Raw genomic sequence first — 16,517 nt, forward strand, 5'->3', positions numbered from 1 at the left:
TTTTATGGGGGGTGGGGGAGTAATTTGTGAGCTTATTCTTCTTCTACAACTTTTTGTTTATCGTTTTTGAAATTTGAATAAGTTTTACCCCTTTTCAGATATAATGACAATAGAGTAAATGGGGGGAGGGGGGATAAAACGAACGAATTTATCTGACAACCTACGACTGCAAAAAATTTGATGAATTTTATACGAGTTATTTCCCTTTAACTATAAACCTATTCGCTTGGCTTCGTAAATTATTGCGCGCGAAAACAGGCGCACACATACACACACTAAGCTCTGTATACAATAACTAGCAGTATCGCCCGATGTTGCTCGGGTTTGTTTCGACCCTTTAGAATTGGAATTTTTGAAAAGTAAAAATTTTCCATTATGTAGCTTGTTATTCTCTTTAAGTGAACATTTTTCTGGTTGAAATACACCGAAAAATGGCGATACAGCAATCAAAAAATCGTAAAAAATAGGGATTTTCATAGAAAAAAAAGCACCCACTACACTCATGGAGTGGTTGGCGTTAGGAAGGGCATCCAGCTGTAGAAACACTGCCAGATCAGACAGAAGCCTGGTGCAGCCCCCTGGCTTCCCAGACCCCGGTCGAACCATCCAACCCATGCTAGCATGGAAAACAGACGTTAAACGATGAGGAGGAGGAGGAATCCCAAGACACTGAGCCTTAAGAAGGAGATGGCAAAAGAGAGAGATACCCAGCCCCTTGTTGTTCTTAAGAAGGCCCATCCACCGCAGCAGAATTGATACTATTGCTGGTGCCTTATAAAATGCACGGGTGCTCATGCCACAAGCACGGGTGCTTTTTACATGCTCTGACCCTCCACAAAGTCCTATCAGAAGCAACTGTTATTAGACTTTTCTGCTGGATTCCTAAGCGTAACCAATGGATGTTATCTAACCATCTTGTACTTATTTTCGTCAGTTTCTTTTTGTTTAAAAAGGTTGTCAAATGGTGGTGGAGCACAAACACATACAAATATATATATAAGTGGAGGCACATGGCCTAGTGGTTAGAGCAGCGGACTCGCAGTCGAGGGATCGTGGGTTCGAATCTCAGACCGGGCGATGTGTGTGTTTATAAGCGAAACACCTAAGCTCCACGTAGCTCCGGCAGAAGGTAATGGCAAACTTCTGCTGAATCTTTCGCCAAAACTTTTTCTCACTCTTTCCTCCTGCATCTTGCATCTCACCTGTGACTGACAAGTGTCCAGGTGGGGAACCTATACACCACAGAAACTGGGAAACCAGCCCTATGAGCCATGCATGGATTGAGAAGGAACAAACAACAATATATATATATAAAACAATCCCAAGACACTGAGTCTTAAGGAGATGGCAAAGGACAGAGATACTTGACCCCTTGTTGTTTTTAAGAAGGCCCATCCACCGCAGCAGAATTGATACTATTGCTGGTGCCTTATAAAATGCACGGGTGCTCATGCCACAAGCACGGGTGCCTTTTACATACTCTGACCCTCCACAAATCAGAAGCAACTGCTAATAGACTTTTCGGTTTGAACGGCAGCTTTTTCTAGCGGTGTCATATGAAATTGTCACCCATAATTATGACTCTAGAATCGATCTATTGCATTTCAATCTCTTTTAGGGTTAGGGGAAGGGTATCTTTTTTTTCTTCACAAATGTAAATAAACCCAATCTATTTCTTAAACGAGGGACATATTCATATGGCACAGAATGCTTTTTACCTCAATGGACGTCATTGATTGGTTGAAATTGAAGAAAAAAACAACAAATATCTTACAAACTATAGAATTTTCTCAATAAAGCCAAGAGAAAAAGATGTTTTATAAATACATTCTACCAGTATACGAAGTTTAAAATTTTTAGTTACCTAGAAATTATGTTAAAAACTGCCTTTCAAACTGAAAAGATCCGACTTTTCTGCTGGATTCCTAAATGTAACCAATGGAGACTATGGATGTTATCCAACCATCTTGTTCTTAGTCTACCCCTACACCCCCCACCCAATCAGCTCAGCTTCAAGAATCCATCTTGCAATTCTTTTCTGTGATATTCTAATCACACGTCCATAGCACCAGAGCTGGGGCCCCTCAATGCAGAGAAGTAGAGGCCTGGCCTGGAGAGACTCTCCAACCTCTGAGCTATGTACCCTGTCAGGTAACTTTACTCCAAAGATCCTTCAGAGGAACCCTATTTTGGCTGCTTATATTCATGATTGCACTTTTCCTATGTTGGTAACATAGTAAACCCGCCATCTACTTTTAACCCTTGGTTAGTCCACAATTACTCCATAAGGGTTATTGAGCCAGTTTCCGGGTATCTCTGCTGTATATATTCCTCCCTGAATGGAACAATGGTCTGTTGCAGGATTACTCATTTTTGCCAGCTGAGTGGTCTGCAATGTGAAATGAAGTGTTTTGTTCAAGAACACAATACGTCGTCCAGTCCAGGAATTGAAACCACAGTCTTACAATCATGAGTCCAACACCCTAAATACTCATTTTACCAGCTGAGTGGACTAGAGCAATGTGAAATGAAGTGTTTTGCTCAAGAACACAATGTACCACCCAGTCCAGGAATTGAAACCACAGTCTTACAATCATGAGTCCAACACCCTAAATACTCATTTTACCAGCTGAGTGGACTAGAGCAATGGGAAATGAAGTGTTTTGCTCAAGAACACAATGTACCACCCAGTCCAGAAATTGAAACCACAATCTTACAATCATGAGTCCATCACAGGATTACTCGTTTTTGCCAGGTGAGTGGAGTGGAACAACATGATATGAAGTGTTTTACTCAAGAACACAACACATCACCCAGTTCAGGAATTGAAACCACAATCTTATGGTCATGAGTCCAACACTCTAACCACTAAGCCATGTGTCTCCACACTTTTAACTTTTACATAGAGAAAACTGCTTGAGAAGTAAAATGGCTTCTACAGCTGGAGTAAGGGCAGTTCATTTAGAATACTAATATTAACTGTCTGCCACGCATACAGGATTGTCCTTTCAGGTGCTGTTGCCACATAAACGGCACCTGTGCTGGTGCCTTGTTAATGCACTCGTGTAGGTGATATGTAAATGCACCCATGCTGGTGGTACATAAATAGCAGCCAACATGCTCTGTTAAGTGGTTGGCATTAGGAAGGGCATCCTGCCACAGAAACCATGCCACAATAGACAGTTTGGACAGCTCCATGTCCAGCTGTCCATCCCGTGATAGCTTGGAAGCGGATGTTAAAATTTGTTAGTCACTAGAAAAGAAAATGTTCATATAACAGCCATGTTATTTATCACTTTTTTTTTTTTTGCATTAATTCGTTTGTACTTCGTTAAAAAAACAAAACAACAGCAAAACCATCCCCAAATATTTGATGAAACAATACCTAAAAACCAGCAAAGCATTGTTTAACAATTGTACAAACATAAATATATGTTAAAAAAAATATAGTAAAACTGCAGAAAATCACAATTATAAGTAATAATTATTATTTAATAACAACATAGGCTGTCTGTCTGTTTCTCTCTCTCTCTCTTTCATATTCATTTATGCACATAGTTTAGTCTTCATTTTCAAAGGAAACAAGGAAGAAAATATAGTTTTTTCAACCATCAATATATCCTTGTACTGAACACAGTTCTTCTGGTTACACTACTGTCTCATGGTGTTGTCGATGTTGTTATATAGTTTTTATCTTGTTCAGTTCTTTAAAAAAAGTCACTTATACAATTTTATCTAACCAGTCTAACAGAGACTGGAGGTCAACAGGTACATCTTCTTTACTCAGGGCTGTGCACTCAGCAAACTCAATTTTCAGTGAATGAACATCAGAGAATTCAAAATCCTTGTTCCTTTTGCCAAGATAGGTGTTGTTGTTTTCGGAGGCACCATCACTTCCTCCCAGGGCAGCTGAATGTGTTGTTCTTACCACGTTGCTGGAAGCAGAGAAGTTTGTTTATAACTACTTTGAATAACAGAGACAAGTACAAGAGATAGAACAAATTCAACAGTGGGAAAGTGCTTAGTGTATTAAATTGGCAACAAGCAAAAAAGAAAAAGATGTCTAAAGACTACAAACATTGGTTTCATGTGAAAACGTCCTTCTCCCTTTGTGCATTTACAATGACGATGACAAGTTAAGTTAATTTTTTGGCTCAAAAAGCAAAAAGCAAGGCCATGTAGGGAGACATGGAGTTATGTACAGGGAGGGTGTTCATGCAAAGAGTTCAGGCCATTTCTAGTCAAGGGAGACTTTGAACTGAGCGGTCGTCGGCATCTTCACTATCCTGTCCGGCAGCTTATTCCACGGATCCGCAACCCGGACGGAGAAAGCCCCTCTCCTTCGATTGAGTTGAAATCGTCGCAGATAGAGCTTTTCGGAGTGACCCCGCAGCCGACGCTCTGGAGCAGGAGTGAAGAACAGCTCTTTCGAGAGGTTACACTTTCCGCTTATGATGTTGTGAGCAAGAATGAGATCACCACGGCGTCGTCGTGGAAATTTCTGCTCCAAATGATGATTTGGAGCAGAAATTCCAGACATGGAAACCAAACCAAGACTTGAATGACCTTAACTCTTAACCTTTTTGTTAGCATATTTCTGTTGAGATGCTCTGTGTTTCTTTCAATTAATTTTTAATATAACAAAGAATTTAGTAAAATAACTTTATCATTCAGCTAGTGTAAGGAACATAAATTGTGACTAAGGTTTGGTGGAAGATTTTAAATTCAGAACATTTGAAAACAAGACATTTGTACTCAGGACCAGAGTCAGGTGGGTTGGTATCAGAAGGATTAACAATGGGAAAGTGTTTAGTCTATTAATTTTATTTCATCTCAGGATATTACAGAAACACTTTTGTATGAATGTGTGTGCGTGTATGTTAGTGTCTGCCAGCGTAATACACAGGAGTGTAGCTAGGGTAAACGGCACCCAGGGCAAGCACCAAAATTGCCCCCTCCCCCAACCAACCAACCAAACAGCAGAAACACGCATTAAAATAATGAATAACTGTTTTGTCTTTCATGGATTAGTTAGGAAATGATCTTGGTCAAATTGCACCCCCACCTCAAAGTGGCGCCCAGGGCATGTGCCCAGCTTGCTACGCCCCTGGTAATACATAAAAGCTTTATAATTAACCATTTACCTGTCCAAAGCATTTTCATAAGTTTGTCTTAAGTTTCCATGATTGTTTTCAAACTTTTAGTTAACCCTTGTCTCACATATTCTGAGAATTTGAACTCAGAACGTAAAGACAGACAAAATGCCTCCATGCACTTTGCCTGGCATGCCAATGATTCTGTCAGCTCACTGCCTTAATAATAATAATAATAACAATAACAATAATCATCATCATCATCGTTTAACGTCCGTTTTCCATGCTGGCACGGGTTGGACGGTTCAACTGGGGTCTGGGAAGCCAGAAGGCTGCGCCAGACCCAGTCTGATCTGGCAGTGTTTCTACAGCTGGATGCCCTTCCTAACGCCAACCACTCCGCAAGTGTGGTGGGTGCTTTTTACGTGCCACCGGCACAGGTTTCAGGGGAGTCTGGCATCGGCCACACTCGGATGGTGCTTTTTACGTGCCACCGGCACGGAAGCCAGTCAAGGCGGCGCTGGCATCGGCCATGCTCGGATGGTGCTTTTTACGTGCCACCGGCACAGAAGCCAGTCGAGGCGGCGCTGGCATCGGCCACGTTCGGATGGTGCTTTTTATGTGCCACCGGCACAGAATCCAGTCGAGGTAGCGCTGGCATCGGCCATGCTCGGATGGTGCTTTTTACGTGCCACTGGCACAGAAGCCAGTCAACGCAGCGCTGGCATCAGCCACGTTCGGATGGTGCTTTTTATGTGCCACCGACACAGGTATCAGCAACTACTATTTCCATTGATATTTATTTCGATGTTCATGTACTTGACTCAATAGGTCTCCTCATGATAATGAATGAAGAAATTCAAATAACGAACAGGGAATTACTTACAGCTCTTTCTCGAGGGTAGACTTTATAGCTTTTGCACCTTTAGCAAAAGTTTGATCTTGTTTGTTGCAAAGAATCAGGACTGGAGTAATTTTCAGGACAAGAGCATTGCACATCATCGTATACAAGTACCTGTCCATACAAAATTAACAATTAACATTACATAGAAGCCTTACATACACAAACATTACGTGTGTGTGTGTGTGTGAATGTGTGTATAGGAGTGGCTGTGTGTGAGAAGCTTGCTTCCCAACCACATGCTTCCAGGTTCAGTCCCACTGTGTGGCACCTTGGGCAAGTGTCTTCTACTATAGCCCTGGGCCAACTTAAAGAAACTGAAAAAAGCCCATTGTATATGTGTGTGTAAATAAAAAGGGGTTTGTATGATTGTGTATAGAGGGATATATATAATTCAAAGGAATTCAATTGAAACATTCCTGTCACAACATGGGACCTTGAAAACTGCTTAAATGCAAGAAAGTATACAAGTCCCTTAATATTTGATATTCAATATTTCATCTATTCAATAAGACAATACTTCATTTCATTTTACTATATATTCTATATTCTACATTAATATTATGAAGAATATAAATAAAACATAAAAAACTGACAGAGTTGGAATTCCTTTGAAATATATATATAGGTGCAGGAGTGGCTGTGTGGTAAGTAGCTTGCTTACCAACCACATGGTTCCAGGTTCAGTCCCACTGCGTGGCCCTTGGGCACGTGTCTTCTACTATAGCCTCGGGCCGACCAATGCCTTGTGGGTGGATTTGGTAGACGGAAACTGAAATATATATACGTGTGTGTGTTTGCGTGTATGTTTGTGTGTCTGTGTTTGTCCCCCTAGCATTGCTTGACAACCGATGCTGGTGTGTTTATGTCCCCGTCACTTAGCGGTTCGGCAAAAGAGACCGATAGAATAAGTACTGGGCTTACAAAGAATAAGTCCCAGGGTCAAGTTGCTTGACTAAAGGCGATGCTCCAGCATGGCCGCAGTCAACTGACTGAAACAAATAAAAGAGTAAAAGAGTATATATATATATATATATATATATATATCTTTATTTCCCACAGGGGGGACAAACAATAATAATAATAATAAACCAAAAACATTATCAAAAAGCAATTAGGAAAATGACTCACTCAGCAACATCCTTGATGCTCTTCTGGTATGTGGTGCTGTCAATCACAAACACAATGGCTCTGTTCAGGTAGTAAAAAGAAGATTTTATGAATAAATAATTAAATAATATATTATTCAAGACTACATACATAGGTACAGGCATGGCTGTGTGGTATTAAGTTTACTGTTAAATTTTCCATGCTTGCATGGATCAGGAGGAGAGTCATTGAGGCGAATTTTCTACAGCCAGATGCCTGTTTGCCAGCAACATGATATTTAACCCGGCCAAAACCGGCTCTGGCTTTGTGGTAAAATGTTTTGTTTTCATAAGTTCTGAATTAAAATATTCCACCAAGCCTTAGTCACAATTTACGTTCCTAACACTAGCTTAATGATAACTAAGTTATTTTACTAAATTCTTTGTTATATTTAAAATAGCTGAAAGAAATACAGAGCATCTCAAAATAAATACAGTAACGAATGGGTTAAACCTAACATGTGTTTTTTTTTCCACATGTGCCCTGTGCTAGTAGGGTGCTAAGAGCACCATCCGAGTGTGATTGTTGCCAGAGCGGCTAACTGGCTTCCGTGCTGGTGGCATGTAAGAGGCACCATTCGAGCGGGATCATTACCAGCATCGAGTAAAGAGTAAAGGTGCTCAATTGATATGCACTTGACAGTGAATATAGGTTTACTTGATTGAGATTGACCTGGAGCTAAACAATAAAGGGTCACATCCTAAACCCACCCCAGTTACTCCACCAAAATCTTCCTTATACCACACCCAGTTGGCCTTTGGAAATAACTTACCTTGTTAGCTTGCCATACTCTTCAAAAGCTTGTGTACGTAACCTCTCATGACCTGGCAAGTCGAATATGCGTATTGTTTTCTTCTGAAAGACACAAGATGAAAGGAAAAGAAAAATTGGAATTAACAACTAGCATTATACATACATGAGCAAAATGCCCATTGCCAGTACCGCCTGACTGGCCCCTGTGCCGGTGGCACGTAAAAGCACCCAGTACACTCTCGGAGTGGTTGGCATTAGGAAGGGCATCCAGCTGTAGAAACTCTGCCAGATCAAGATTGAAGCTTGGTGCAGCCATCTGGTTCGCCAGCCCTCAGTCATTCATCCAACCTATGCTAGCATGGAAAGCAGACGTTAAACCAGTGGTTTTCAACCAGAGTTCCGTGGAACCTTAGAGTTCCGCCAGTACAGTCCAGGGGTTCCGCAAGAAGTTACAAAAATGCTAAAATCGTCAGTAATTTTTAATTCTCCTGTGCAGATATGTGTGCATAAGACTATTAGATTATTGCACAGGGGTTCCTCGAGCCAGTGGAATGCTTCATTGGGGTTCCGCTCCAGCAAAAAGGTTGAAAAGCACTGCGTTAAACGATGATGGCTGGTTTAAATTTGATTCCTAACCGTTTAGCATTCAGATTACTCTGTCAAATGTAATGCTTATTTATTTCATCAAATCTGAAAGGATGAAGGGCAAAATTGATCTTGGCAATATTTGAATTCAGAAATGTAAAGGTCCAGAGAAAATGCTGCTAAGCATTTCGTCCAGTGAGGAATGGTTCTGCCAGCTTGTCACCTTACCTAATATAATGACACATGTTAGAAATAACTCTACATGGTACAATGAATGGAGGAACACATTAGAGTAGTTTCATTGTCTAGTGATAAGAAAGATGTCTAGCTTTTCAGAACACAGTGATAGCTAACATGTAGTGTTATACACTGTATTAATGGAAGTGATAAAAGATACATGTAGCATTAAATACAACAATGATGGAGGTGATGCTGGGTACATGTAGCTTTATACATGGAAATGACGGAAATGGTGCCAGGCATAGGTAACATCACATGAGAATAGTGAAAGCGATAACTAATACATATGAGTTTTTACACACAGAATTGAGGATGGAAGAAGTAGCAAATACATGTAGTATTAAACATGGAAATAATGAAAGGAATGCTTGACATGTAACATTACAACTGGCAGTGATGGAAGTATTAAAAGACACATGATATCAAACATGTAGCATTAAGCATGGCAATAGTTGAAGTGTGCTACTGGCACATGGAGCTCAACTTTAAATAGTAATGAAAGTGATAACTGACACATGTGGCTTAGCATTGCATACAGCAATGAGGGAAGTGTCAACAGACACATGTAGCATTAAACACAACAATAAGGTAGTACATGTAGCTCAGCTTTATACATGGTAAGGATAGAAATGATAGAAAACAATCAACTTCATAACTGATGCATGCAGCTTACAATGATAAATGAAACATGTGAACGCATTGTTGCTGATAAAATGACAGGTTGACGGAGAGCAGACTTTGAATGGGTCGAGCCCTTACCTTTTTAGGGGTGGTAAAAGATCCAGCGTTGCTTTTGATTGAGGTGTAAGTCTCTTTGAAGCTTTTATGGATCAACTGTAGAAAGAAAAATGAAATTAGCACAAGGTTTCACATTTAAAGAAAGAGACAGAAAAAAAAAAACATTGATTAACCCTTTGGTTATTTAAACTGGCCATATCCGGCCCGGCCCAGATATTCTAACTGTTTTATGCTAAGACTGACCAGATCACACCTACCCTACGATGGGGGTGCTAAGAAGTTCCTGGCTTTAGATGAAAAGAAAATACAGGAGAATCAGTTAATTATGATTTCATTCAACACATTCTCATTCCAGATTGACACACTTATTGCGGTGATCCTTCAGTTTTTCTAAGCCCTGTAAAAGAACTCTGAAGGTCAGGCCTTTCGCAATACCTTTAAAGCCAGGAACATTTTTCAGCACTTCCTCATATATATATATATATATATATACTCTTTTACTTGTTTCAGTCATTTGACTGCGGCCATGCTGGAGCACCGCCTTTTTTAATCGGGCAACTCGACCCCGGGACTTATTCTTTTTGTAAGCCCAGTACTTATTCTATCGGTCTCTTTTGCCGAACTGTTAAGTAACGGGGACATAAACACACCAGCATCGGTTGTCAAGCAATGCTAGGGGGACAAACACAGACACACAAACAAACACACATACATATATATATATATACATATATACGACAGGCTTCTTTCAGTTTCCGTCTACCAAATCCACTCACCAAGCATTGGTCGGCCCGGGGCTATAGCAGAAGACACTTGCCCAAGATGCCACGCAGTGGGACTGAACCCAGAACCATGTGGTTGGTAAGCAAGCCACTTACCACACAGCCACTCCTGCGCCTATATATATATATCATCATCATCATTTAACGTCTGATTTCCATGCTAGCATGTGTTGGACGGTTCAACTGGGGTCTGGGAAGCCAGGAGGCTGCACCAGCCACCAGTCTGATCTGGCAGTGTTTCTACAGCTGATAATGTACAATTAATTCCAGTCAATGGAAATAAATAAGCAGTACATTTGACAAAGAAATCTGAATGCTAAAGGGTTAAGTTGATTCCAGTATATTACTGGTATTTGTTTTATGGACCCATAGAGAAATAAAAAAATCACAGTTGGACCCTGCAGGATTTGAACTCAGAAACATTGGAAGAGAAAACCGATCACTATGAGACGTTTTTCTCATTGCTCTGTTGTTTTAGTCACTCCAATAACACTATTACAATGTTAAAATTGATGATCATGCAAATAATAATCCTTTCTACTAAAGGCACAAGGCCTGAAATTTGTGGGGGGGGGCAGACAAACGAATTAAGTCAATTACATCGATCCCCAGTGTTTCACTGGTCCTTAAATTATCGACCCCGAAAGGATGAAAGGCAAAGTCAACCTCAGTGGAATTTGAACTCAGAACATAGCGACAGACAAAATACTACTAAGCATTTCGCTCGGTGTGCTAACAATTCTGCCAGCTTGCCATGATAATAATAATAACAATAATAATAATAATATTTGAGGAAAATTTTCAAAAATTTTTGGGAAAAATTTTCAAAAATTTTTAGGGAAAATTTTCAAAAATTTTTGGGGAATAATAAACAATATTAATTAAAAGTGGAATGAAATTATGTAAAATAAAAAGTGGATTACCTGAGTAAAAATAAGTGTTTTCCCAGCATCACAAATTCCAGCTAATATTATTCCTTGCTTTTTGCTCCTCTTTCCAATAAATATTAGCAATAAAACTGGGAAAACAGGAAATAAAAAAAAAAAAATAATGAGGTAGATATACATAGATAAGTGCTTGTATACATGCATGTGCGTATGTATGTGTGTGTGAGGAGGGATCTCTCTCATCATGTGTAATTTCAATTTACGTTTACTCTTTTACTTGTTTCAGTCATTTGACTGCGGCCATGCTGGAGCACCGCCTTTAATCGAGCAAATGGACCCCAGGATTTATTCTTTGTAAGCCTAGTACTTATTCTACCGGGCTCTTTTGTCGAACCGCTAAGTTACAGGCACGTAAACACACCACCATCGGTTGTCAAGCGATGTTGGGGGGACAAACACAAACACATAAACATATACACACACATATACATATATACAACAGGCTTCTTTCAGTTTCTGTCTACCAGATCCACTCACAAGGCTTTGGTCGGCCCGAGGCTATAGTAGAAGACACTTGCCACGCAGTGGGACTGAACCCAGATCCATGTGGTTGGTAAGCAAGCTACTTACCACGCAGCCACTCCTGCGCCTATAAACCTTACTGTTTACATTTTTTCTTCCTTCACTCACCTGCTATTTCCTTTCTTTCACTTCTCCTCCATCAATACCATCATCATCATTTAATGTCAATTTTCAATGCTGATATGAACTAGATGGTTTCACCGGAGATGGTAAGCAGGAGAGGTGTTCCGGGCTTCAGACTGTTTTAGCTTGGTTTTTACAGCCGGATGCCCACCACTCTACTGAGTGTACCAGGTGCCTTTGATGTGTCACTGGCATGAGTACCTTTTACATGTCACTGGCACAAGTGCCTATTATGTGTTACCGACATAGGCGCCTTTTTCATGTCACAGGCTACGACCACGATTTCACCTAACTTCACATGTCATCTCAAGCAAGACAAATTACCAAAAATCTTGGTCACTTGTCACTGCTTCCATCTGAACATCACATTTTACCACCTCATACCACGTCTTTCTGTGTCTACATCATCATCATCATCGTTTAACGTCCGTTCTCCATGCTAGCATGGGTTGGACGGTTCGACCGGGGATCTGGGAAGCCAGAAGGCTGCACCAGGATCCAGTCTTATCTGGCAGTGTTTCTACAGCTGGATGCCCTTCCTAACGCCAACCACTCTGTGAGTGTAGTGGGTGCTTTTTACGTGCCACCTGCACAGGTGCCAGGCGAGGCTGGCAACGGCCACGGTTGGATTAGTGCATTTTACGTGCCACCGGCACAGAAGCCAGTCGAGGCGGCAGTGATCGGCCACGATCGGATGGTGCTTTTTACATGCCACCGGCACGGAAGCCAGTCCACAATTAGAGATTGACACTTCTTTATGCAGCTGTCCTCTTCCATATGCATCACATGACCAAACCAGCAGTCTTCTCTCCTGCATACATCTGATGCATTTTATACCCATTTTTCTCTCTTAAGACACTTACACACTATTGTACGTGCGTACTGCATCCAAATCAACCCCCATCTCTCATCATCTAATACATTATTTTCACTCAAGTACACTTACCTACTCACCCACCTTTTCTGTTCCTGTATCCCTCTTTCTGCAGATGCAGCATGGATTTTTGTCAGTGAACAGGTCGCAGTCTTAAAGCGACGAAAATATTTTGACAAATTAAACTTAAATGTTGATGTAAATCGAACGGCTTTTGTGTGTTTCTTAAATGGCTTACAAACACCTTCCACGCTGCAATTGTTGGGGAAAAATTTTCAAAAACTTTTTGGGGAAAATTTTCAAAAACTTATTGGGGAAAAATTTTCAAAAACTTTTTGGGGAAATTTTCAAAAATTTTTCGATGCAGCACGGATTTTTGTCAGTGAACAGGTCGCAGTCTTAAAGCGACGAAAATATTTTGTCAAATTAAACTTAAATGTTGAAGTAAATCGAACGGCTTTTGTGTGTTTCTTAAATGGCTTACAAACACCTTCCACGCTGCAATGGTTGTATCCTCTTTCTGTCTCTCATATTCACCTAGCGGTTAGGCTGTTGCACTCATAATCACTAAATTGTGGGTTCAATTCTCTGATTGGGTGGTATGTTGTGTTCTTGAGCAAAACACTTCATTTCATGTTGCTCAAGTTCCCACTTTCAATCATAGGGGAATGTTGACCTGTTCACCTAGCCAGTGGGGTTGCGTCATTTGAAAATTAAAACAATGCAAAAATGCGCATTGTAACCAGCGATGTGTAACAACATCTGATAGCCTGGTCGGTCATGTGAAATTCACCTTGTATCTCGCTCTCCAGATGGAGAAGCTGGTCTTACAGAAATAACCTTGTCCGGACTTGTGCCTATGAGGAGAACTTTCTAGGTGCAATCCCAAGGTCATTTATGACCGAAGGGGGTCTTTACCATTTTACCTGATTGAGCTGACCTATGACCATAAGCATACAACACACACATATACACAAAAGCCGTTCGATTCACTTCAACATTTAAGTCTAATTTGTCAAAATATTTTCGTCGCTTTAAGAGTGCGACCTGTTCACTGACAAAAATCCGTGCTGCATCTGTTTCGTTTCAGCACACGATATATATAATGAAATTATTGTATACAGTGCTCAGGTGCACCGCAACTTGTCAGAAAGTGCATATAAAGTACATGCAGTAATGTAGAAATGTCTGGAAAGTGAACAATGTATGAGTCAGATACATGCTTGTGTGTGTATGGAGGGGAGAAAATCAAGTGTAGTGTTGGCGAATCTCAGGAAGCATGGAAGTTTTGAAGGATACAGTGCTCCGACAACTAACAACCGATGCCGGCAGTTTGTTCCATGCTTCAGCAACTCTCAGCATGCAGATCAAATCACTTACTATGCAAGTACATCTCCGTAACACACACATATGATTCTCCAAAATGAGATGAAAGTGCAAGATAAATAATTATTCTAAAATTCTAACTACCTTCTTTTTCTTACACACACACACACACACCTACACCAAACACATACACAAAGGAATAGGGATCTTAAAATCCAGGTGGATACCTTACAAGCACTCTGTTAAAATCCGAACTTGGCTAACCGTATCGAACAGTAGGGAACGTCAGAAATCGTAAAGAATAAACAATTACAGCTGTATTTCTTTGGATTGGTAAATCCCGAGTTCGCTCCTAGGATCTCGTCTAAAATCCCAGAGTATATTTGAAAGACATAATAAAGAATGGAAAATTATACAGCTTTAATTATTTGGTGGAAAATTTTAATTAAGATTGTATAATTCTACATTGTTTTTTTTTCAGGCAAAAATGAGGGTTAATATATAGATCCGCGCCCGGTTTAGAAAAATGGAAAAAAATATGTGTAACAGGTGTAAGGCATCGTATATTGAAGGAATATGACGAAAAAAAAGCGCGCTGACAAAGGGTGGGGTGGGGAGGGGAGTTGTACGTGTATTTCATAAAGCCAGCCTTGTCCCATTCTGTGTCAACGCTAAATCTCCTTGAGAACTATGTTAAGGGTTCGCGTACTTGTGAAGTGCTCAGCCACTTGCACAGTAATTTCGCGAGCAGGCTGTTCCGTTGATCGAATCAACTGGAATCTTCGTCATCATAACGGCCGGAGCATCTGTTTCTTTATTACCCACAAGGGGCTAAACATAGAGGGGACAAACAAGCGGATTAAGTCGATTACGTCGACCCCAGTGCGTAACTGGTACTTAATTTATCGACCCCGAAAGGATGAAAGGCAAAGTCGACCACGGCGGAATTTGAACTCACAACGTAACGGCAGACGAAATACGGCTACGCATTTCGCCCGGCGTGCTAACGCTTCTGCTAACTCGAGGAGTATCATACGCATATATGGAGACAAAAAAAAAAAGGGAAAAAAAAGCAAATAAAAAATCCCCCCTTCCTCAAAATGCGCCAAAATTCTCAACACAATTTTAAATAGGAGAAAGGAAAAATATTTAGATATGATGAATTGTTAGCATTACGACTTAAACACAGTCGCAGTTGGGCCTTCGAAGGACAGTTATTTCAGAACTCTACCTTATGAGAGATGAATTTATCGAAGATGCTCCGGTTCACTATAAAATTTACTTGTCGATGAAGTTAAAGATCAATTACTCGAAATGAATAACGGATCTACAACGAACCGGTTTTTACAGCTTCTTTCCTCGTGGTTCCATTTATGCTGATAGAATTTAATGCTTTAACTTCTGCAGGTTGTTTCGAAGCGCAAAAGTAGGCATCGAATGGATTCTAGAATGATGTAGCTCTTGGAAAAGGAGCCCAATAAAAAAAAAAAGGCAATCTTTCGTCTCTAGTAGACCTTTCCGTCGATTTCCGTAAAAAAAATTTTTTTTTTACATATGGGCTTGCGGGAACTTTTGAAGTAATGAGAGCGAAAGAGACTAAGAGAAAGCGATTGTATGACGAGGGAAGTTCTTTTGAAGTTACCGTGCATGTGAAGCATTGATGTATATGTGTGTGTGTGTGTTTGATGGGGTGTGGGAGACAGACAGTATGTTGTGTAAGTGAAGTGCTTCTGTTAGTGTGTGTGAAGAGACAGAGTAATGTGTGAAAGAAAGAGATAACTGAAATTTTTTACTCGGTGTATGTGTATATGTATATATATTACTTCAAAAGTTCCCGCAAGCCCATATGTAAAAAAAAAAAAAAAATTTACGGAAATCGACGGAAAGGTCTACTAGAGACGAAAGATCGCCAAAAAAAATATGTTTAAATTGCGATACTCGAACAGATAAATCCCGATTCTAAACGGAGATAATCCTTAAAAAACCATGCTCGGAGCCCACGCTTTATCCGTCCGTGTGGAAACATACTGTAAAATAAATACGGCGTTTTTCAATATAAATAATAATAATAGACACAGAGTACTTACGGATGCTAATCAGACCAACGACTAAAGCAACTAAGAGACCAAGAGTATCTCGATCGAGATTATTAAAAGTGTCTTTTAGAGATTCTATTGCATTGAATTCCTTCTCGACTTCAACACGTTCCTTCTCCGCGGTCGCCATTTTAGTAACACTAAACACACGTAATCATTTGGTGAGAGTGATTTCCCTTTCGTCGTTGGTTAGTGGTGGTGGTAATGGGGGAATATAGGCTTTAGTGCACGACTGTTTGTATATATATAAATACAATAAGAGGCTTCCAAATAGGAAAGCGTTGTGCTAGAAAGAGCAGTAGAAATCTCAAGACCACAAAGGCCACTGGTAATAATAATTTATTATATATATATATATATATATATGCAATTGTTTCATACGAACAGA

At 40.3% G+C, this 16,517-nt stretch overlaps 1 protein-coding gene across 1 annotated transcript; it reads right to left on the bottom strand.

Moving 5' to 3' along the window:
- Window positions 1-3,471: 3,471 nt before the first annotated feature.
- On the bottom strand, window positions 3,472-16,288 carry LOC115224831 (signal recognition particle receptor subunit beta). Its single transcript, XM_029795770.2, has 7 exons — window positions 16,121-16,288; window positions 11,165-11,259; window positions 9,481-9,555; window positions 7,916-7,998; window positions 7,126-7,185; window positions 5,980-6,108; window positions 3,472-3,935 (listed from the first exon to the last, which is right to left on the bottom strand). Exons 1-7 carry the CDS (start codon window positions 16,257-16,259, stop codon window positions 3,722-3,724), a joined length of 795 nt encoding a protein of 264 aa, XP_029651630.1. The 5' UTR covers window positions 16,260-16,288; the 3' UTR covers window positions 3,472-3,721.
- Window positions 16,289-16,517: the final 229 nt, after the last annotated feature.

The sequence above is a fragment of the Octopus sinensis genome, linkage group LG26, assembly GCF_006345805.1.
Source record: "Octopus sinensis linkage group LG26, ASM634580v1, whole genome shotgun sequence".
Classification (NCBI taxonomy): Eukaryota; Metazoa; Mollusca; class Cephalopoda; order Octopoda; family Octopodidae; genus Octopus; species Octopus sinensis.

What these genes read in the sequence shown, in the direction of transcription:
- LOC115224831 (XM_029795770.2), bottom strand. Translation starts at nt 16,259, where the DNA reads ATGGCGACCGCGGAGAAGGAACGTGTTGAAGTCGAGAAGGAATTCAAT. An exon ending in CTTTTACCACCCCTAAAAAG is followed by an intron (nt 7,999 to 9,480) that starts GTAAGGGCTCGA and finishes TGTGTCTTTCAG; the next exon opens with AAGAAAACAATACGCATATT. An exon ending in AGCATCAAGGATGTTGCTGA is followed by an intron (nt 6,109 to 7,125) that starts GTGAGTCATTTT and finishes TTGTATGGACAG; the next exon opens with GTACTTGTATACGATGATGT.